This window comes from Lepus europaeus, chromosome 7, assembly GCF_033115175.1.
Source record: "Lepus europaeus isolate LE1 chromosome 7, mLepTim1.pri, whole genome shotgun sequence".
In the NCBI taxonomy this organism is placed as follows: domain Eukaryota; kingdom Metazoa; phylum Chordata; class Mammalia; order Lagomorpha; family Leporidae; genus Lepus; species Lepus europaeus.
In genome coordinates this window covers 67005421-67029304 of record NC_084833.1, presented here as the reverse complement: position 1 = coordinate 67029304, position 23884 = coordinate 67005421, and the positions used below count along the sequence as shown (strand labels likewise).

General features: G+C 41.3%; 1 protein-coding gene across 3 annotated transcripts in view; it reads left to right on the top strand.

The window, feature by feature from the left end:
- The window catches only part of RSF1 (remodeling and spacing factor 1), a 170392-nt gene that overhangs the window by 102457 nt on the left and 44051 nt on the right, over nt 1-23884 (top strand). For all 3 annotated transcript variants that reach the window (XM_062196760.1, XM_062196762.1, XM_062196761.1), the window contains 3 exons: nt 7841-7995; nt 18588-20362; nt 21997-22203. In XM_062196760.1, coding sequence (XP_062052744.1) covers nt 7841-7995; nt 18588-20362; nt 21997-22203 — 2137 coding nt within the window. The remainder of the gene's footprint in view (nt 1-7840; nt 7996-18587; nt 20363-21996; nt 22204-23884) is intronic.

Below are 23884 nucleotides of genomic sequence, written 5' to 3'. Positions count from 1 at the left end.
CCCCTGGTTTCATTCCTTCTGCTGCTTTTTTCCCCAGCTCATTCTAAGTGTAGATGTCTGTTTATTCTAAACATAAACATAAAATGACGTATTTGGCAACGATTCAAAGGCAAATGCTTTTACATTACACCCAAACACAGTTTTTCCATGTTAACAGAAACAGTTTTTTAAATAAACTGGTGCCAGTTTAATCTTAAGCGTTCTGAAGCATCTATGAATACATGCATTTCCATATCATGTGCACCAGGGAATTTTTCCTAAATGGCATGGAAATATTTGGGTTGATTCTGAAAACATTGGGTTTGTTCAGCCTGATTTAGGGTAATAAAAGCCAGTTTTAAAATTAATTGGCTTATTTATTTGAAATAGCTATAGAGAGGAAGAGACAGAGACAAATAATCCATCTGCTGGTTCACACCCCAAATGGCTGCAGATCTGGGCCAGGATGAAGCCATCCCAGTCTCCCACAGGTGGCAGGGTACCAGGTAATTGATCCATCCTCCCCTACCTTCTCAGGCACATTAGCAGTGGGCTGAGTTGGAAATGGAGTAGCCAGAATCAAATGGGCACTCTGAGATGGGATGCCGGCATTACAAGTGCAGTGTCACCCACTGCACCACAGTACTGGCCCCTTAAATCCAGTTCTTGGCCATGTGATTGGCACTAATTTTTTTCCTTTGTTATGTTTATGTTTATATTGCATACCAACTGTGTAACAGGTGCTACTCTAAACAGTTGGGCATATAGTAGTGAATAGCATAGCACTGTGATCTCTAGAAGGTTTCTGGGCCCCTGTAAAATTCCTTACTTGGTAAGAAATGGCACTTAGTTATATATGCTATGTGTATTTTGTGAGGAAGAGTAATAGTTTTCCTCAAATTCCTAGTTGGGTCTGTTTGTGCTTTTTATCAAGGAATTATCTTCGTACAAGGCAGTTGAGTTAGCTTTAACTCATTAACATGGTGTAACTGCTATTTTAAAATGTAGTAAGTCACCTTGTTGACATAGATCTCACATGGTTTTAAAAAGTGAATGTGGAAAACATTGTGTTATTATTGTTTGTGCTAAAACATGGTATTACTTGTCATTCATCTATTTTTTTGCTACCTAAAATAATGTGAGGCATCATCTTACTTGACCTAGATGATGATACCTGGAATAAAAGTTTTTTCTTCAGGTTTTTATATAACATTCTACCAGAAATGTTAACATAGCAAAGTAAGTCTTTCATGGGAAGAACCTCAGAGAAGGTGATTGAATGAGCTGAGAAATGCTTGACCTAGGGAGATAGAACTTTTTCCAAGTATGTAAAGGCTTCCTTTGTGAAAGACTGTCAGTCTCAATGACTGAGGTGTGATCACTGGATACACATTATGAGGGAGTAGAACTTGGCTGGATAGAAGCAAGCGTGTTCACTTTTATTGAGTTACATAGAAATAATTGTCCTAAGGCTGGTAGAGGAGATCAAAGCATTTTCTAATGAAACCTGCTGGTTTGTGTGAGATGGAATTTTTTTTTTTAAGACTTATTTATTTATTTGAAAGTCAGAGTTACACAGAGAAAGAAGGAGATGCAGAGAGAGAGAGAGAGAGAGAGATCGAGAGAGATCTTCCATTCACTGGTCTACTCCGCAACTGGCTGCAGAGGCTGGAGCTGCATCAATCCGAAGTCCGGAGCCAGGAGCTTCTTCCAGGTCTCCGTGTGGGTGCAGGGGCCCAAGGACTTGGGCCATCTTCTACTGCTTTCCCAGGTCATAGCATAGAGCTAGATTGGAGGTGGAGCAGCCAGGACTCGAAACAGTGCCCATATGGGATGCCGGCACTGCAGGTGGCGGCTTTACCCACTATGGCACAATGCTGGCTTCGAAGTGGAATCTTTAAGAAGGCATTAAGAGGCCGGCGCCGTGGCTCAACAGGCTAATCCTCCGCCTTGCGGCGCCGGCACACCGGGTTCTAGTCCCGGTCGGGGCACCGATCCTGTCCCGGTTGCCCCTCTTCCAGGCCAGCTCTCTGCTGTGGCCAGGGAGTGCAGTGGAGGATGGCCCAAGTGCTTGGGTCCTGCACCCCATGGGAGACCAGGAGAAGCACCTGGCTCCTGCCATCGGAACAGCGCGGTGCGCCGGCCGCAGCGCGCTACCGCGGCGGCCATTAGAGGGTGAACCAACGGCCAAGGAAGACCTTTCTCTCTGTCTCTCTCTCTCTCACTGTCCACTCTGCCTGTCAAAAAAAAAAAAAAAAAAAAAAAAAAGAAGGCATTAAGTCTAGCAAGAAATTGCTGTAGAAACTCAGATGATGAGGAAAAAGTAAGTAAAGCAAGTAGAAATTTTTTTCTTATAATAAAGATTTTCTTTCTTTCATTTTATTTATTTGAAAGACAGAGTTACATAGAGAGGTAGAGACAGAGAGAGAGGTCCTCCATCCCCTGGTTCACTCCCCAGATGATCGCAATGGCCAGAGATGGGGTGATCCGTAGCTAGGAGCTTCTTCTGGGTCTCCTACATGGGTGCAGGGGCCCAAGGACTTGGACCATCTAATACTGATTTCCAAGGCCACATCAGAGAGCTGGATCAGAAGTGGAGCAGCCAGGCCTTGAACTGGTGCCCATATGGGATGCCGGTGCTTCAGACCAAAGCTTTAACCTGATTCGCTGCAGTGCCAGCTTCAGATGATTTTCTTAACTAGTATTAGTTAATCTTCACCATTCTTAAAAGAATTCTGTGCTGACGCTGCAGCTCACTAGGCTAATCCTCTGCCTGCGGCACCAGCACTTCGGATTCTAGTCCTTGTTGGGTTTCTGGATTCTGTCCCGGTTGCTCCTCTTCCAGTCCAGCTCTCTGCTGTGGTCCAGCAGTGCAGGGGAGGATGGCCCAGGTTCTTGGGCCCCTGAACCCGTGTGGGAGACCCGGAAGAAGCTCCTGTCTCCTGGCTTCAGATCAGCGCAGCTCCGGCCGTTGTGGCATCTGGGGAGTGAACCATCGGGTGGAGGACCTCTCTCTCTCTCTCTCTCTACCTCTCTCTGTAACTCTTTTCAAAATAAATCTTTAAAAAAGAATGATGAAGATAAGCATATTATTTGAATTTAACAAAATTATAGTGTATAGTGTATGATTATCAATTGTAAAGGATTTTATGAAATAGATGTCTTAGAGAAACTAGACATCATCAAGTGCTACTTTGATTATCAAAGAAGGACTTCATGTGGTGCTTTTCTGGCATTTCTACTGAGGAAGCTAAAGTTTTATGCAGACTGTTTAGTAATTACTTCATAAGGATGTATACGTGAGGCCAATATTCACATGAAAATCTATCCAGCTTCGTTACTTATCAGAATTCCCAGTTAAAACCATGATGAGCCATGACTTTATGTCGGTTACGATGAAGAGAATGAACGTTAGTTGAAAAACCAACTGTTAGCAGGGATGTGGACCAACTGGAACTCTAACGCCTTGTTAGTGGCAATTTAAGATGGTGTTAGTGCTTTGGGAAGCAGTTTTATATGGCTTTCTAAACAGTTTGGCAGTTTCTTCCAACTCTCATCTTTTAACCCATCTGTTTCACTTCTATGAATTTATATTTGACAAATGTAAACATATTTACAAAAGCCTCATGTAAGACTGTTCATAGCAGGGACCTGCGTTGTGGTATAGCGGGTAAAGCCTCTCACCTAAACTATAATCGCAACTCTTTAAATAGTTCTTTTGATTGCTAATATCGTTTCCTCTCAAAATATCCTCCAAGTGAATGCCAGAGTGAACCTTTCTGAAACACAAATCTCACTTTAGTCTGGTTTAAAATCTTTCAGTGGGGGCCAGTGTTGTATAGTGGATAAAGCCACTGCTTGTGCCACCAGCATCCCACATGGGTGGTGGTGGTTCAAGTCTCAGCTGCTCCACTTATGATCCAGCTCCCTGCTAATGGCCTGGGAAAAGCAGCAATAGATATCCCAAGTGCTTGGGCTCCTGCACCCACACAGGAGACCCAGATGAAGCTCCTGGCTTTGGCCTCCCCTTGCCATGCCATTGTGGCCATCTGGGGAATGAACCAGCAGATGTATGATCTTTCTCACTCTCACTCTCTCTGTAACTATGACTATCAAATAAACAAAAAAAATTTAAAAGATTTATTTATTTATTTGAAAGTCAGAGTTGCACAGAGTGAGGAGAGACAGAGGGAAAGAGAGAGAGGTCTTCCATCACTGGTTCACTCCCCAGTTGGCCACAATGACCCAAGCTGCACCAATCCGAAGCCAGGAGCCAGGAGCTTCTTCTGGGTCTCCCAGGGGGTGCAGGGCCCAAGGACTTGGGCCATCCTCCACTGCTCTCCCAGGCCATAGCAGAGAGCTGGATCAGAAGTGGAGTAGCCAGACTCATACTGGTGCCCATGTAGCTTTACCTGCTATGCCACAGCACTGGCCCCAACAAATCTTTTTTTTTTTTTTTGACACTGAAAAACTGCTATTTACTTAAAAGAAAACTTTTCAATATAATAAAGAAATGGCAATAACTGGTACATACATTCGTTCAAAATATTTTCATTAAGCACCAACTAGCATCATTCTTAAATCTTTTCATCAGGAGCACCTTTATTATTAAAGGACTAATACTTTAAGTTTTTAATCAAGAAATTTAAAGCTGCTAGTTAGAGTTCCTAATTAGCTTTGAGATGGCCAGGTTAACCCTCTTATAGTGTAAGCAAAAATGACTTGTAAAAGCTTTGTTTATAACTGAAGGGATTCACTGGCTTCAGCTGGGTATCAGGGCCAAGGGCTAAACATCACACACACCAGAAAAATAAGTAGTGAGTATCATGTGTCAATGGTAAATAATACGTAGTCTCTGCTTACTGAAGGGACTAATACCTAACTCCAATAGGTCTTAAAGGATCGACCCACAGAGACTGATTCAATTCCTAACCTCCCAGAGTGAACCAGGCAAGGGTAAGGGAAGAGCTTAAAGTCCTGTGCCCTGGGCTGCAGGACAGTGCACCAAGGCCAGGCTGGAAACATCAATGAGCGTTCCAGGCCAGAGAGAACAAAACAGCCAAGACTCAGAGCCACACAAGTATCGACTGCCCAGAACACAGTGCAGTACATGTTTTGGGAGGAGGGACATAAGCCACTAAGAGATTGTATACATCAGGGAAAGGAAAAGCCCAATCAACAAGAGAGGAAAATGTCTCCCCTATCACAGAGGCTCCACAGCTCTTTGGGGAGGCTCGGAGGCTGAGGATCACCCTGGGGCCCAGCCCTCAGTCCAAAGCCCGTCCCCTTAAAATTGAATTCACAAGCCAAAAGCTTTCTTGAAACTGTCTGCTCCAAAAAAGTAAAACACAAACACAAGCAAACAAAGCTCAAACAAAAAGGCTATCAGAGTAAGCTTTAACCCCTGCTACTTCCCCTGCAAAAATAAATCTTTAAAAAAACGAGGAGGGGCCGGTGCCATGGCTCACTAGGCTAATCATCCACCTGCGGCTCCGGCACCCCAGGTTCTATTCCCAGTTGGGGCGCCAGATTCTGTCCCGGTTGCTCCTCTTCCAGTCCAGCTCTCTGCTGTGGCCCGGGAGTGCAGTGGAGGATTGCCCAAGTGCTCGGGCCCTCCACCTGCATGGGAGACCAGGAGGAAGCTCCTGGCTCCTGGCTTTGGATCTGTGCAGTGCGCCGGCTGTAGCAGCCATTTGGGGGGTGAACCAACGGAAGGAAGGCCTTTCTCTCTCTCTCTAACTCTGCCTTTCAAAAAAAAAAAAAAGAGGGGTCTGCGCTGTGGCACAGCAGGCTAAAGCCTGGCCTGAAGCGCTGGCATCCTGTGTGGGTGCTGGTTCTAGAAGAGGGATTCAATAAGGGATAGGACAGAGTTTTCTGTGTTAACAATGTTCCTGATCTTGATAGTGATGTGTAGATTACATGGTGTATGCATTTATCAAAATTGGTTAATGGAATCTTTAACATATGTTCATTTCACCATATAGCCATCCATTTTTTTTTTTTTTAAAGATTTGTAGTGTCTTGGTGGTTATTTTTGAAAACCTGATTTCTAAATAGTGTTTATACTTTTCCTATGTGCATAATTACAAACCCTGTAAAGACACTTCTAAAGTATATGCTCCTAACATAACACAGTGATTAACAAGTCCGACTCTGGAGTCAGAGTATCTGGAATTCAGCCTGCTAGATTACACTCCAGGTAAGCCTTAGGAAATTCCCCTTTCTGTGTGACCTCAGCCTCCCCACCAGGTGATGGTAATTATATCAGGTTATACTGGTTTTATGGACTATTCCATGTAAAGCTCCTAGAGTAATACCCAAAACCTATTACTCACCAACTGATGTTAACTTCTTATCAATTAACACTGCAGTTGATATTATCAATTAATGCTTAGCTTCAGTTTTCTTGGCATCCATAAAAAAATATGATGTCCCTCTCAGTTTTCTTTTTTGTGAATTCGATCATTTGGAATTCATGCAGAAAACGTAGAATAATGTGGCTGAACTCTGGAACTGTATAAGTATTTATAAAAGATTTGCTGTATTAATACTGTGGTCTGCTGTGTAGCTCTAAAGACTTAGTACTGTTTCTTAAGGAACTGTGCTTCTAGGAGAAAGATACAGGCAATGTGATGTGATCTATATAGTGATCTAAGATGGAGATTATACTGTGAAAGACCAGGTACTTAGCCCATACTTGGCAATACATGATATCTACACTTTTCCATGTTTTATTTGTTTGTGTTTATGATTTTTTTATTGAATTGAAGTTTAGCACCTAACTCATATTATAACCCTTAGACCAGGAGGAAACATGTTCCACTATATATTGGTTAGGACAATGTGTTGCCTTCCCAGGTGCATTAGTAGGGAGCTGTGTCAGAATGGGAGCAGCCGAGCTTGAATCTGCACTCCTACATGGGATACCGGTATTTCAGTGGCAACTTAAAGTGCTCTACCCAATGCCAGCCCCATCATAATGTTTCTAGACATGTTTATTAGAGCTTACTTTTGCCATGATTACTCAGAAAGTTCTGGATCATAATTTTACAACATCAATGCTATTATCTTTGATAGTAGAAACAAATTCTTATTTCTCAAATAATCAAGAACTGGAATCATTTTGTTAAAAAAGACTTCTTAAATCAAGTTTTACATTAATTCCATTTCCCTGAAGATTGTATAATATTTAAAAAGTGATCAAGCATTTACCTTGTGTTTTTGTTTTCTTTTCAACCAAAGAGATTGAATTACCATTCTAATCAGAAAGGAGAATAGCAATTTCTCTTTGAGGTATATATTTAAAATATATATTCTTTCTTATGCCGGTACCGCGGCTCACTAGGCTAATCCTCCACCTTGCAGTGCCGGCACACTGGGTTCTAGTCCCGGTCGGGGCGCCGGATTCTGTCCCAGTTGCCCCTCTTCCAGGCCAGCTTTCTGCTGTGGCCCGGGAGTGCAGTGGAGGATGGATCAAGTGCTTGGGCCCTGCACCCCATGGGAGACCAGGATAAGCACCTGGCTCCTGCCTTCGGATCAGCGCAGTGCGCTGGCCACAGCGCGCCAGTCGCGGCGGCCATTGGGGGGTGAACCAACGGAAAAGGAAGACCTTTCTCTCTGTCTCTCTCTCTCACTGTCCACTCTGCCTGTCCAAAAAAAAAGAAAATTCATATCTTTAAAAAAAAGAATTAAAAAAATAAAATAAAATATATATTCTTTCTTAGTAAAATTCACCTAGGGCTACTTCAGCAGTGTTTGGGGTGTTTTTTGGATTTTTGTTTTTCTGATAGGTATTATTCATTCAGAAAGTTCTTTAGAACAGAAGAAAGATGTTTATGATATTATTTTTCCCCTTGTTTAGAAATCGAAACGAGTTGGCTGAGACCCTTGCACTCCTGAAAGCACAGATTGATCCTGTACTGTTGAAAAACTCCAGCCAACAGGACAACTCTTCCCGGGAGAGTCCCAGCCTCGAGGATGAGGAGACTAAAAAAGAGGAAGAAACACCTAAACAAGGTTTTTTTTGTGTGTTTTATTTTGCTTTGTTTTGTAATCTCTTCTATTTTCTTACACTCTTCTACCTAAGCATATAATTCTGTATTCCTATCCCCGTTTGAAACATTGAGAACTTTCCCATATAAGGAGGTACAGTGCAACTGACAGTGCTGCTTGGGACCCTGACATCACATATCAGAGTGCCTGGGTTCAAGTACTGGATCCACTTGTTTACATGATTTCAAATATGTGTTGTGGATTTGTTTGTAATACAGTTATATTATTTGGAAGTTTATTTCTATCTAAGATTAAATTTGTAGTCTACTCCACTAACTATAGTAAATTTAGGAAATCTGATCATCTGCTGAATTTTATATTTTTAGTTCTCCAAGGACTAGTTCTGGATTTATACTTACTATTTGTTCTTTTGGTTATACAGTTTGGTCATATTGATTTATTCTCTTATTCCCATACATAATTAAAATGAAGATCAGAGAGATTGTGAACTGGAAATGATGGTCAGGATAATACTGTTACTCCTATCAGAAGGCTTTAAAATTAACACTGGTGTTGATGGGAGTTGCATTTTAAAACTTACTTATTTTCATTTGAAAGGCAGAGAGAAGAGACCAACAGAGAGATCTTCCATTTTCTGGCTCACTTCCCAAATGCCCACAACAGCCAGGCCTGTTCCAGGCTAATGCCAAGAACCCAGATCTCAATCCAGGTCTCCTGTGTGGGTGGCAGGGACCCACTTGAGCCAATACTTGCTGCCTCCCTGGGTGTGCATTAGCAGGAAGCTGGATCAGACGTGGAGGTGGACTCAAACCCAGCTACTCCGCTATGGGATGTGGATGTCCCAAGCAGCCGACCCCTTGTTGTGTATTCTAAAGAAGAAATCAAAACAAAACAAACTATTTTCTTAATACAGTAAAGCTCTTACTAATATGTTATTCTAAAATTTCTCAGTGGGGTCTCAGAGTAGCTGAGGGGGAATTGCTACAATAACGACAGCTACCATCTGTTGAGCACATTCTGTGTTCTTTGTATTCTACCAAATGCTGCATATGAATTTTCACTGAATCCTCTTAGCAAAACTTTGAGGGAGCTTCTAGTAGTACTACAGTTTTTCTTTTATTTTTTATTTTTATTTTTATTTTTGGACAGGCAGAGTTAGACAATGAGAGAGAGAGAGTGAAAGGTCTTCTTTCACCCCCAAAATGGCCACTACGGCCGGCACACTTTTTTATTATAATGTACTGACTTTTTTTTTTTTTTAAGATTTGTTTATTTGAAAGGCAGAGTTGGAGAGGTGGAGACAGAGAGATCTTCCATCCACTGGAAGATGACCACAATGGCCAGAACTGGGCCCATCGGAATCCAGGAGCCAGGACATTCTTCCAGTTCTCCCACATGGGTGCAGGAGCCCAAGGACTTGGGCCATCTTTAACTGCTTTCCCAATCCATTAGCAGAGTGCTGTGTGGGAATTGGAGAAGCCAGGACTCGAACTTGTACTCCTATGGGATGCTAGCACTACAGGCTGGCGCTTTTAACCTGCTGCGCCATATCACCCACCCCTCACTTTTCTTGTTTCAGACTGTACTTTCACTGTGGTTAACTGAAACCTCAGAAAGAAAAACCATAAAAAAAATGACATAAATAAGGGTGGGGATGATTATACATTATCATTTCCTGTTCTCAGAAGAGGGCGGTAAAACAAAGTGATTTAAATAACTTCCTCTAGGTCACACAGTCTATTGTTAGATTCAGTGTTAAAACCTAGGGAGTCTGTCTGCAGAGTCCCTGTGCACTTCCAGTGCTGCACGTGTATGGAGTTGGTAGGAGTGGATCACATTATTCAGCCCCAAAGCTCTCTCACCCCGTCCTCTTGGGGTACTTACTGTGGTCTGTTCCATGGCAGGATCAAAGAAATATGATTCTTGTTTACTATTTGCTTTACTTTCAGTTATAAGCAATCATAGCCACTGGATGCAGTTGGGGAGTGATATGAATTGGGAAGAATAGCTTGAAGGTTGGCAACATTGTTAAGGATTGTCTAACATACTTAGAACAGTAAAGCAAAAATGTGCCCATCCCATCCTTGGTATAAAAATTAAAGATATATTTATTGAAAGGCAGTCTCTCTCTCACACACACACACACGCACACACACACATACACACAGTGAAGAGAAGAGAGTTCTATCTGCTGGTTCACTCCCCAAATAACGCTGGACCAGGCCCAAGCCATGAGCCTGAAATTTTATCCTGGTCTCCCATGTGGCTGGCAGGGGCCCAGGCACTTGAGCCATCTTCCTCTGCCTTCCCAGGGCACTAGCTAGGAGCTAGGTCAGAAGCAGAGCCGCTGGGACTTGAAACTGCATTTGGACATGGGAAGATTGTGTTGCAAACTTCACCTTAACCTGCGATGTGACAACACCAGCAACCAGTGTAAAATTTGATTATACTTCAAGAGCCATCTGAAATCCCACCTTCTTTAGCCTTTTCTGAGATTTTCTGGGACTTTTTACTTTTATCCCATTTATATTAGGATCAATCATAACACAAAGCTTAAAACTTTCATATACTTGTTGAGTTGTAATTTCAGATTGTGGTAGATGTTCAAGTTAATGTTAGGTGTCATTTAGTGGTCTAGTGTGTATAGTGCTGAAAGCTATTGGGCTTAATGAACACCTTGAAATTTATTTCACTCAGTATTCGATACCATATTTTAAATTAGAAGGAACCAGAAAGTTAAAAATAATCTTTACTGGAGAAAGAAAGCAATGTTAAGGGAAACTCAACTAACCTTTAATTTATCTTCATTGTTTTTGTTGTGGTTTAACTCATTGGAAAAAGACTGTTCTTTTGTTATTTCTTGCAGTCATATGCTTCTAACTACATGTAAACAGATAAGGGAGTATCATTTGAGAGCCTCTAGTATAGAATAGAATTCTCAGCTGGAAGTTTACAGGCTAACGTTGGTCCAAAATAATGTTTATCTTGCTTTTATATAGTGCAGCTTTAAAGAGGCTAAGATAAAATTTACTATTTTGAAGTATATAATTCAGTGGTTTTCATGATTTACTCTGTTGTGCCACCATAACCACTGTCTAATTCCAGTTCTAATTCTAATTTAATCAGCCTACAAAGAAATTCTGTATCCATTTGACTCTCAGTTGCCATTTCTCCCCACTCTCAGCCCTTGGAAACCATTAACCTTTCCATCTCCATGTATTTGTTTCTTTTGAACTGTTAATGTAAATAGAATAATACAATATGTGGCCTTTTGTGTCTGCTTTCATTGACTTACATTAATGTTTTCAAAGTTTCTCTGTGTTATAGCATATGTCAATACATACTCCTTTTTATGGATGAGTAGTATTCCTCTCTGTGAATATACCACGTTTGGTATCCATCACTTGATGGACATTTGAGTTGTCTTCACTTTTTGGCTATATGTATAATGCAGCTTTGCGGGAATACAGGTTTTCATGAGTGTACTTTTTAAAAATTTGAGTTGCTGTCACATCCAAAATCGAAAATTATTTTTTTAAATTATTTATTTGAGAAGTAGAGTTACAGAGAGAGGAAGGTTTTCCATTTGCTGGTTCACTCCCCAAATGGCTGAAACAGCCAGAGCTGAATCAATCTGAAACCAAGAACCAGGATCTTCTGGGTCTCCCACACAGGTACAGGGACCCCAGCTCTTGGGCCATCTTCCACTGCTTTCCCAGGCCATAAGCAGGATTGGAAGAGAAGCAGCCAGTGTCCTGGAACCCAGATGGGATGCTAGTGCCTCAGGTGGAGACCTAGCCTACTATGCCACAGCGCCAGGCCCCAAAAATTGAAAATTTGTAGAGTTGACAGTTGCAGACCATCATTTTCCCATGTCAGAACTGTGCTTTGGCCAAGTAATAGTTGCTCCCTCTAAGATGGGATTCACAGTCTGTAGTTTACCATATTTCTTTTTTTTCATCCTCCAAAAGTTGGACTTAGTGTTTACTCTTAAGTTTTGTTTTTCTTGTAGCATAGTTAATGTGAAAGTAAAATATTTTTTCTCACCTCCTTATCAATATTAAATAATCATAGATTGAAAATTCCACATGTCAGTATAAATAGAAGAGAGATGGTGATTGTTTGCAGAAAGATAGACTATGATTATAAGTGAAATAACCACAGATTATCTGCCTTTGCTCATTATAAGCATGATATCTGATATAAAGATTAAATTCAGCATGGCAAAGTACACTTTACAGTGTGAGTCTGCTTGGACTGCCATTACGAAGTGCCATGGACTGGGTGACTTAAATAGTGGAAATTTTCTCACAGTTCTGGAGCTTGAAGTAGCAGATTGGGTTTCTGATGAGGTCTCTGGCTTGCAGATGATCACTTTATCACTGTATCCTCTGTTTCTTTGTGTGTACAGAGACAAAATGACCTGGTGGCTCTTGCACTAATTATATGAGAGCACCGTGTCAGTCATCTTGTGGCCCGATCTTTCTGACCTCATTTAGCCATCATTCCCTCCCAGATTACCTCTCCTGGCCTCTGCTTATAGGTACATTGGAGGTTAGGGCTTCAACTTATAAATCTGGGGAGAAGAGACACAATTAGTCCATAACATATATTGTAAAACAGTCCATACTGAGAACTGTGACAGTGTTCCAATGAAGAAATTGAGAGGGGTCGGGGAGGACTGAAATCTTAAGTTTTGGTTTTAATGCTATGATATGTAGCTTATTTATTCCAAAGAGAAAAATAGTGCATGCTTATCTATGTCTTTCTTTTATGTGGAGTTTGTGGACAGTAAAAAATTATTTGTATGAAACTAGAATGAACATTTCAACATGTCAGCATAATTGGAAATACTCTTATGGATAGTGAGTGAGTTACTGGAAACACACAGGAGATGTTGTCAGTTTTTGTATTTTCTATCATAGCTAATATCTTTACTTGTTTTAATTTTTGAAAGGCAGAGTAACAGAATGTTCCATCTGCTGGTTCACTCCCAAAATGCCTGCAGTAGCCAGGGCTGGGCCAGGTAAAGTCCATCTGGGTCTCCCTGGTGGGTGGCAGGAACCCAAGTACTTGGACTATCATTTGCTGCCTTCCTAGGCACATTTAAAGGAAGCTGGGTAGGAAGCAGAGTAGCTAGAACTCAGACTAGCACTGGGAAGCTGGATTGCAAGCACAGGCGGGACTCAGTCTGAGGCACTCTGGTACAGAATGTAGTGTCCCAACCTAGCTGTATTTGTAACACTGCTGAGAATCTTAATATGACTGTAGATAATGTGGATGTGGGGCCGGCGCCGCAGCTCAATAGGCTAATCCTCCGCCTGCGGCGCCAGCATCGCAGGTTCTAGTTCCGGTTGGGGCGCCGGATTCTGTCCCGGTTGCTCCTCTTCCAGTCCAGCTCTCTGCTATGGCCCAGGGCTCCTGGCTTCAGATCAGCGTGGTGCGCTGGCTGCAGCTCGCTGGCTGCCACGGCCATTGAGAGGTACACCAATGGCAAAGGAAGACCTTTCTCTCTGTCTCCTTCACTGTCCACTCTGCCTGTGAAAAAAAAATAAAATAAAAATAAAAAAAATAATGTGGATGTGATTCCTTAATGAGCCCATGTTCAGGAAATGGCTTTTTTAATCTGTCGAAGAGGAAAATTTTTCAACATAAATGTAGATGGCTCAAATTTAGAAATGTAATCTGCATGTATTCTTTTGGTCATTGGGAACATAATTCCTGACAATGTAGCCTAAATTCAAAATGACAGTGTTTTGGAAAGATATGACTTTTTTCTTGACATTTGTTTATTTGAAAGTCAGAGCAACAGAAAAAAAGAGCTTCCATCTGCTGGTTCACTCCCCAGATGGCCACAACAGGCTGGGCCGAGCTTAAGTCAAGAGCCATAATCTCCATCCAAGTCCCCCACATGGGTGGCAGGATCCCAAGTACTTAGGCCATCTTCCACTGCCTTCCCAGGCACTTTTAACAGGAAGCTGGATTGGAAGCAGAATAAATGAAACTCAAAATGACACTCCAACATGGGATATGCCACAATGCCAGCCCAAAACATAAGATTTTTAAACATAAAAGAACTTCACAGGGCCGACGCTGTGGCACAGCAGGTAAGGCCACCGCCTGCAGTGCCAGCATCCCGTATGGGTGCCAGTTCGAATCCCAGCTGCTCCACTTCCGATCCAGCTATCCGCTATGGCCTGGATGGCACTAGAAGACGACCCAAGTCCTTGGGCCCCTGCACCCAATGTGGGAGACCCAAAAGAAGCTCCTGACTCCTGGCTTTGGAGTTGCACCTGTCTGGGGAGCAAACCATCGATGGACTACCTTTCTCTTTCTCTGCCTCTCCTCTCTCTATGTAACTATGACTTTCAAATAAATAAATAAATCTTAAAAAAAAAAAAAAAAGATAAAGAACTTCGGTCACTTTACTGTATCACTATTTGGGATATTTTTTGCATAAAAACAGTGAAAGTAGAATATGGCATAGTGTGGAAACTCAGCTTGTGAACCAGATAAGCTCACAGCTTGACCTTAAGTGAGTCAAAGTTTTAGCTAATGAATAGGTTGCACAATAGAGTATTTTTGTGTACGATGTGATTTCATGTTCTCCTGTATACATCAGGAATCTTCTTAGATTCCTCTAAGTAATCAGATTCACAAGAATACTACAGGCCACAATTGGTATCAGTCCAAGACCAGTCTGGGATATGGTTCATAGCTTGCCATCCACATGCAGTGCTGAGTAGTAGTCCCTTTAGTCATTCGTGCAGCAGTTCATATTGCTATCTAAGAACTGACTTAGGCCGGTGCCGCGGCTCACTAGGCTAATCCTCCGCCTGTGGCGCTGGCACACCGGGTTCTAGTCCCGGTCAGGGCGGTGGATTCTGTCCCGGTTGCCCCTTTTCCAGGCCAGCTCTCTGCTGTGGCCTGGGAGTGCAGTGGAGGATGGCCCAAGTTCTTGGGCCCTGCACCCCATGGGAGACCAGGAGAAGCACCTGGCTCCTGGCTTCGGATCAGAGCAGTGCACCGGCCGCAGCGCGCCGGCCGTGGCGGCCATTGGAGGGTGAACCAACGGCAAAAGGAAGACCTTTCTCCCTGTCTCTCTCTCTCACTGTCCACTCTGCCTGTCAAAAAAAAAAAAAAAAAGAACTGACTTATCCCAGGTGACAACTTCCAGAGCAAGCAGATGGGATCCACTTTGAGTAGATTCAGAAATACAGTGTCTTAAAAGCCTCATGTTCCACGGAAGCCAGTGTATCATAAGAACTCAACAAGCAGAAGTTCCAGAAGTCTCACTGTGATCAGGAGAGCCCAGGGTGTCAAATTGCAGGGTTTAAAAATTCATGTCCTTGTTTTTAGTTGACCAAAAATTGTATATATTTATGGTATACAACATGATGTTTTGTGTGTTGAATGGCTAAATAAAGCTGATCAGTATAGATATTACCTCACATACTTACTGTTTCACTGTAAGAACATTTAAAATCTACTCTTCTAGCAGCTTTCAATATAGTCACCATGTTATACAGTATATCTTGAACTCATTCCTCCTTACTGAAATGTTGTATCTGTTGACCAGCTTCTCCCAAGCCCCACCACGTCCTTAGCCACAGGTAACCATCATTCTCCTCAAAGCTTCTGTCAGTTTGACTCATCAAAACGATAGAATTTTCTTCTTAAAGGCTCAGGGACAAGATTTTGTCCTGTGATGCCTGTGTCCCATTCGGGAGTGCCTGGGTTTAATACCTGTTCCTGCCCCAGACTTCACTTTCCTGCTGATGTGGCCCCTGGGAGGCAGCAGTGATGGCTCAAGTAATAGAGTTCCTGACTCCCCCGCCTCAAGCCCGCCCAGTACTGGCCACTGTAGGCATTCGGGGAGTGAACCAGGGATAAGAGCCCTTTGTCTCTCTGCTGCTCAAGTAATTAATTTAATGATAAAAAATAGAATGGAAACACTAAAGATATTCAAGCTGAGTAGTATTTCATTATGTGTGTGTGTACACTGTGCTTTCTTTATCCATTCATCCATCAGTGGATGTGGTTAATCCTACAGTGAATGTAATGTGCAGATAGCTCTTCAAGAAGCTGATTTTATTTCCTTTGGGTAAAGACCCAATAGTGGGATCACTGGGCCACATGGTAGTTCTATTTTAATTTTAATTTATTTTTAACTTTTTATTTGAGAGACAGTTAGAAAGCTCCCACTTGCTGATTTCCTCTCTGAATGCCTGCAGTAGCTGGAACCAAAGCCAATAGCCAGGAATTCAGTCTGCATCTCTCACATGGGTAGCAAGAACCCAATTACTTCAACCATCTTCACTGCCACTTAGGTCTGCATTAGCAGGAACCTGGAGTGGGAACGACGGAGAAAGAGATCGTTCATTGGCTGGTTCACTCCCCAATTGGCACCAGTGACCTGAGCTGGCAGATAGGAACCCCGGTCTCCCATGTGAGTGACAGGAACCCAATCATTTGAGCTATCACTTACGCATCCTAGAATCTGTATTAGCAAGCACCTGGAGTCAGGAGGCACTCTGTTAAGGAACATGAGCATTTTAACCTGGTTCCAACCAAATCACCTCTGATCTGACATTTTATTTTATTTTATTTTATTTTATTTTATTTTATTTTATTTTTTTGATAGGCAGAGTGGATAGTGAGAGAGAGAGACAGAAAGGTCTTCCTTTTTGCCGCTGGTTCACCCTCCATTGGCCGCTGCGGCCGACACATTGCGCTGATCCAAAGCCAGGAGCCAGGTGCTTCTCCTGGTCTCCCATGCAGGTGCAGGGCCCAAGAACTTGGGCCATCCTCCACTGCACTCCCTGGCCACAGCAGAGAGCTGGCCTGGAAGAGGGGCAACTGGGACAGGATCGGTGCCCCGACCGGGACTAGAACCCAGTGTGCCGGCGCCGCAAGGTGGAGTATTAGCCTAGTGAGCCGTGGCGCCGGCACAAACCTCATTTTTTAAAATGTCAGACCAGGAGAAGCACCTGGCTCCTGCCATCAGAACAGCACGGTGCGCCGGCCACAGCGCGCCTACCGTGGCAGCCATTTGAGGGTGAACCAGCGGCAAAAAGGAAGACCTTTCTCTCTGTCTCCCTCTACTGTCCACTCTGCCTGTCAAAAAAAAAAAAAAATCAAACAAACAAAAAAATGAGGTTTGTAATGGAAATACTCACTTTAATGAAACATTATTCTCATTTTTAAATAACATACCCTACTTCATCACCTATATGTAGTTTCTCTGGCTGACCAACAATGATCTGTTCATAATTTTTAAAGAAGTTCCTATCTTGGTAAAACTGTTTTAGAATTAGAGTTTCTTAGTTGTGATGGTGAGGCAAAGTGATGAAGAATGTGCTAAAATTACTAGTCAATCAATTCTGAAAACACTGTGCTCACATTCTTTGGGCACCAGATTAGGGCATCTGTGCACTCTGTGTAGCCCTTTTCAGAGCTGATATGATTCACCTAAGACGAGTTTTGTTAGACTTCAGTCTGCTCCATAAAAGTTGAAAATTTAGGGGCCGGCACTGTGGTTGTAGGAGGCTAAGCTTTTGCCTGCAGCACTGGCAACCTATAAGGATGCCAGTTCAAGTCCTGGCTGCTCCTCTCCTGATCCAGCTCCCTGCTATTAATGCTTCTGGGAAGGCAGTAGAGGGTGGCCCAATTGCTTGGGACCCTGCACCCACGTGGGAGACCCTGAAGGAGCACCTGGCTCCTGGCTTCGGATCGTCCCAGCTCTGACCACTGTGGTCATTTGAGGAGAGAACCAACGGATGGAAGGTCTTTATCCCTGTCTCTCTCTTTCTGTCTAACTCCACCTCTCAAATAAATAAAAAAACCTTCAAAAAAAAAAAGATTGAAAAATTTAAACCCAAAAAGGCATAAAGGGGGATTGACAGATAAGCCTTAGTAGTTTCTTTATAAAGTATTAACTTCTGAAATGTTGAGCAATGACATATGATAAAGTAACTTGTTGTATAACCACATTATAGAATGTATAGAAGTATAGGGTTCAGTTTTATAAAAGTGTTAATATTTGAAGGTAGGAGTTGATTCCAACTATGTGAAATATAAATACTAGAAGGAAATAACCTAAAATGTTACTAGTGATTGCCTCTGGATAGTAGGGTTAGGTCTTTTTATTTTTTTTTTCTTTTCTCTAGTTTTCATTTTCCCACTTACATGCTGACGTTATCTTAGTGAAATGAAATGCTCAGTGGCTTGCCATCAAGAATATGAAACAAATACGATATTTGTAAAATGTTGCATGTAGTATTTTCAGTTCTGTATTTTTGAGCCATCTTTTGAGTGTGAATAGATCATTTGAGTTGTACAGATATCTCAGTGCATTCCCCTGAGAACTCCATAGCTAAAAGTAAAAAGCAGAAACATGAGTCTTTCTAGTTTTTTTAATATCTACAAGTTGTGCTTTAGAATTTTTTTTTTTTTTTGATTGTCAGATCAAATAGCCAATGACAAAAGCTACCTGTTTTAGGAGAGAAACTGCGAATGAGAATGTACAGGAAGCCTTTTATATTGTATATCCTTGGAAGCTTCTGTTTATCTAATTAAACTGTTTTGATTTTTAGAGGAGCAGAAGGATGACGAAAAGATGAAAGGCAAAGAGCAGCCAGTAGATCCAGAAAACCATTCTGCTGCCAACACTGTAGAGGGGAACACTGTGAAAATAGAAAAGGAAGAGGAAAAGGAACTTGTGAAGCTGCCAGTCATCGTCAAGCTAGAAAAATCTTTGCCAGAAATTGAGGAAAAAAAGATTATCAAAGAAGAAAGTGATTCTTTCAAGGAAAATGTCAAACCCATTAAAGTGGAAATAAAGGAATGTAGAGCAGATCCTAGAGATCCTAAAGGTAACACGGACAGGCTTGTGGTGCAGGAGCCGGAGAGACTGGAGTTCAGTGGCAGCGTTAAGACTTCTCAAGACATCATGGAGAAATCTACTGAGGAAACAGAAAAACTAAAAAATGATCAGCAGGCGAAGATACCACTAAAAAAGAGAGAAATTAAACTGAGCGATGATTTCGACAGTCCAGTGAAAGGACCTTTGTGTAAGTCTGTTACTCCAACAAAAGAGTTTTTGAAAGATGAAATCAAACAAGAGGAGGAGACTTGTAAAAGGGTTTCTACAATCACTGCTCTGAGCCATGAAGGGAAGCAAATGGTAAATGGAGAAGTTAGTGATGACAAGGTAACTCCAAATTTTAAGACTGAACCAATCGAGACAAAGTTTTACGAAGCAAAAGAAGATGCATACAGTAGCCCCTTTAAGGACAGAAGTGTCATCGTGGAGGGAAATGGAGCAGAGGCCCTGAATTCTGTCATAACAAATATGAAAACAGGTGAGCATGAGAAAGAAGTGGTCCCTGCAGGGAAAGAGACAGGTAGCTCAGTGTCAGCCCCAGAGACCCAGAATCTAAAAGGGCAGATAGAAGAACCTGATCTTGTGGAAATGGAAACCTCTCTTGAGTCTTCTGAGATGGCAAAGGATCTCTCTTTAAAAGCTGCTTTATCTACCACTGACACCTGCACCATGAAAATTGAGGACAGGTCTCCCAAAGGTAAGAAAGATAGGCGTCTACCAGTCCTAGAATGTCTTGAAAAGCCAGAGAAGTCCAAAAAGATTCTTCATGATAAGGATCCGCAAAGGTTGAGTCCAATACCAGAAGAAGTTCCAAGGAGTGCCCTTGAATCAGAAAAGCTAGGTGCTCCTGGGACAGCTGAACTTTCTCAGCCGCCTACAATGGCTTCCCACTATGAAAAACTGGCCTCAGAAAATGAAGTCGTTGAAAATAAGAGTACAAGTCATGTTGGTCACTCCCTGGAAAAAACAGATCCAGATATCCCGAAAGAGGACTCTGAGCCCATGAAGGTAGAAATGGATAACCCCAGCAATGCCCAGCCCTCTGGCATAGAGGAGCCTTCTGAAACAAAGGGTTCTGTGCAAAAAAGCAAATTTAAATATAAGCTGATTCCTGATGAAGAAACTGCTACCACAGAAAATACAGAGATAACTTCTGAAAGGCAAAAAGAGGGCATCAAGTTAACAATTAGGATATCAAGTCGGAAAAAGAAGACAGATTCTCCTCCCAAAATTCTAGAACTAGAACACAAGCAAGAGAAGACAGAAAAAGAAGAAGAGAAAGCAAATATGGGTCGTACATTAAGGAGGTCTCCAAGAATATCTAGGCCCACAGCAAAAGTGGCTGAGATCAGAGACCAGAAAGCTGATAAAAAAAGGGGGGAAGGAGAAGATGAAGTGGAAGAAGAGTCAGCAGCTTCGCAAAAAACAGAAAAAAAAGAAAGTTTGAAAAAAGTGGAGAAAGATACAAATTCTAAAATAAGCAAGGTAAAATTTATTCTACTGTGACAATTAAGTTTTATAAGTCGTTCTCTTTAGCTTGTTCTCTTTAGTTGTCATTGAAAGACAACTAAAAAATGTATCTTTCTCTGAGATATTTTTCTCTGTTGTTATCTGCACATATAAAGTTGCAGACTCTATAATCTTTTAAGCTTTCCTTTCTAATATAAATAGAATAGGAAAATATTCTTTTTGTAAGCCGTCAAATTAACAGCCAAAGAGTATAAAATAGAAATTCCCCACAACCATTACTAACACTTGGGTCCATATCTTTCCATTCCATTCTATATGCATATCTTTCCATTCCATTCTATATCTTTCCATTCCATTCTATATGGTCATGGATATTTGCCCACTCTTTTAAAAAAATAAACTGGATCAAGTGTGCTCATTTTTCTGTGAGCTTTTCACTTAGCAGCATTTCTCTGAACTCTTCATGTCAGGACACAGTCCACACTTTGTTTATTAACCACTGCATAGTACTCCATAGTGTGGCTATGCCTCAGTTTATTTACTACTCCCTCACTGATTGACATTTAGGTTGTTTCCAATTTCTCACTATTACAGGCAGTGCTGCATTGAAGATCCTTTTGGACTTGAGTGAGTATTTCTTTAGAATAGACTCCTGGAATTGGAATCACTGGGTCAAGGGGCATGTGTACTTTAAATGTTGAGGGTTACTGCTACATTGCCTTCCAAAATGTCCTATTAATGTGCCATCTCATTACCAGTGTATGAGAGTACCTATTTCAGCTGTTAGTTTTAGAAGCAAGAAATCTATCTGACCCTCTTATTTTAAGCAGAATCTTTTACAAGTTGTTGATTAGTCTATAGGAGAATAATTAAAGGCATTACTTTTGTTTTTAGTTTATTTAAATAATTAAGCTATTCATAATAAGTAATCCTTTATTCCCTGAAATACTGAACTTTTAATTCTTTACTTTTGGAAAAAAAGTTTTCTTATTTCTGCTGTTAGAATATTTTTATTCTTTACTGGAGACCTACAATGTAGGGATGAACAGAAATAAACAGTTGTTAAAAGATAGTACAGATAAGTAATAACTTTTAACAAAATTGTGAACCTATTTTTTAAAAATTTCTCAGGGTTTTTATATGTAGAAGGTTTGACCTTTGAAAATTTAGCTTTAACATGGAATTTAAATTTTGCATAATACAGTGATATATAGTCATCTTTCTATTATACAGGCTTTAAAATGTGCATGGCCTTTGACCCAGAATCCTCTTCAAGGAATTTATCCTAACCATAAACATGTGTAAAATCTTGTGAATATATATTGTTCATAGAAGTGAAAAAATGGGAAACACCTACCTAAATGTCTAATAGGGGGTTAGATAAATTACACTTGTGTGGTGGCGTATTATACAGACTAGGGAAAAGACATATTGGTCATTATAATTACAATTCTAAAACCCAAAAATACAGAAAAACTTGAAATAATATACCAGAATTTAATAGCTGGTATATCTGATGATAAGGATACAGTAATTTACATTTTTTCTTTGTATATTGACTAAATATCCCACAATGGACATGAACCAGAAGTTTTGTATTTCTAAAATTTGTTACATCAAATTATCCCAACATTTTATTTTATACAAAGGTAAAACCCAAAGGCAAAGTTCGATGGACTGGTTCTCGAACACGTGGCAGGTGGAAATATTCCAGCAATGATGAAAGTGAAGGATCTGACAGTGAAAAATCATCTGCAGCTTCAGAAGAGGAAGAAGAAAAAGAAAGTGAAGAAGCCGTCCTAGCAGATGATGATGAACCGTGCAAGAAATGTGGCCTTCCAAACCATCCCGAACTCGTATGTGCCAATGTAAATTAGCGGTGTTCATATTATAGGCGTGCAGTGATTGCCCGGAGCAGCTACTTCTTCTGTGTTGGATCAGGACTTGAATTTTTGAATGCTGCAGAGATTGTATGCTACAAAGTCACCTTTATTTATGTTTATAAAAGTAATAACCTAGTTTTAGGGAGACCAAGGATCAGGATTCTGCTTTCATTCTACCTGATTTAGCTATGGATGTTTTCTCGGTTAGCAGTGATATACCTCTCTAAGTCAAGAAGTAACCTAGTAGGGTTTTACAATTTTTTAAATAGAGTAGTCCTTACAAATCCTTTAAGAGAATAAATCACAGACCAGATACATTCAGAAGAATAGTACCAGATTTATATGGAGCTTTGTTACTTACAAAGTAAGCTCTTCAAAAATGGCCTGCATCAGAAGAACCGATTCCTAATCTATATTGCTTGCAGTTCATAAGTGAGGCTGTTGAAGACACACTGATGTTACACCCAGTTCTGAGCAACTATGCTCTTTCAATAAATTGCATTTGAAGGCAACTTCTCTTTAATTGAGTAGAAATGTAAAGAAAGCTCCTTCTGTGTGACTAGAATATACTGAGGAGAAATGTTGTGAGATCATATAGTTTTGAAAAATTAAGATGTGGCTCTCTACTTCTTTCCTAGAAAGTTATGGGATATGCTGGGAAAAGTGTGGGATAGAGACATAAATTCAGATCTTAAATTTTTTTGTTTTGTTTTGTTTAAATTTATTTTATTATTTATTTGAAAGAGTTACATAGAGAGGTAGAGACAGAGAGAAAGAGGTCTTCCATCCGCTGGTTCACTCCCCAAATGGCTTCACAGCCAGAGTTAAACCGATCCTAAGCCAGGAGCCAGGAGCTTATTCCGGGTCTCCTACATGAGTGCGGGGGCCCAGGACTTGGGCCATCCTCTGCTGCTTTCCCAGGAGCATTAGTGGGGAACTAGATTAGAAGTGGAGCAGCCAGACTTGCACTGGCACCCATATGGGATGCTGTCTCCCAGATCCTGCTGTAATTACTTCCTTCTCTTTATCTTGCATTTTCCATTGAAAAGTGAGACTGATACTACATAGTTCTGACAGGTTTGTTTGTTTGTTTGTTTTTGTTTTCTTATTTTAAGAGTTTATTTGAAAGGCAAAGTTACAGAGATGGAGAAACAGAAGAGAAAGATCTTCCAACTGCTGGTTCACTAGCAAAATGGCCACAAAATCTGGGGCAAGGCCAAGCCAAAGCCAGGAGCCTCAAACTCCATCTGGGTCTCCCATATAGGTGGCAGGGGCCCAAGTACTTGAGCCATCTTCCACTGCTTCCCCAGGCACATTATCAGGGAACTGAATTAGAAGTGTAGCAGCGTGGATTCAAACTAGCGCTCATATGGCATGCTGATATCACAGTCAGCAACTCAACCTGCTGTGTCACACGATGGCCCCTGAGAGTGCTTTTATAACTCATGGAAAGGGATGGATCTTTTATGTGCTGAGTTAAAATTAATTCTGGTTTACTTGTTCTTTTCTTCCTTACCACTGAAACCATATCTGGAAACTAAACTCATCAGTGAAGTTTCTCATGTCCCAGTGGTTTCTGTGAGTTCAAGTAAAAGATATAATTTAGAACCAGATAATAACTTTAGCTCTGAGAAGAATGCATTTTTACTAAGAT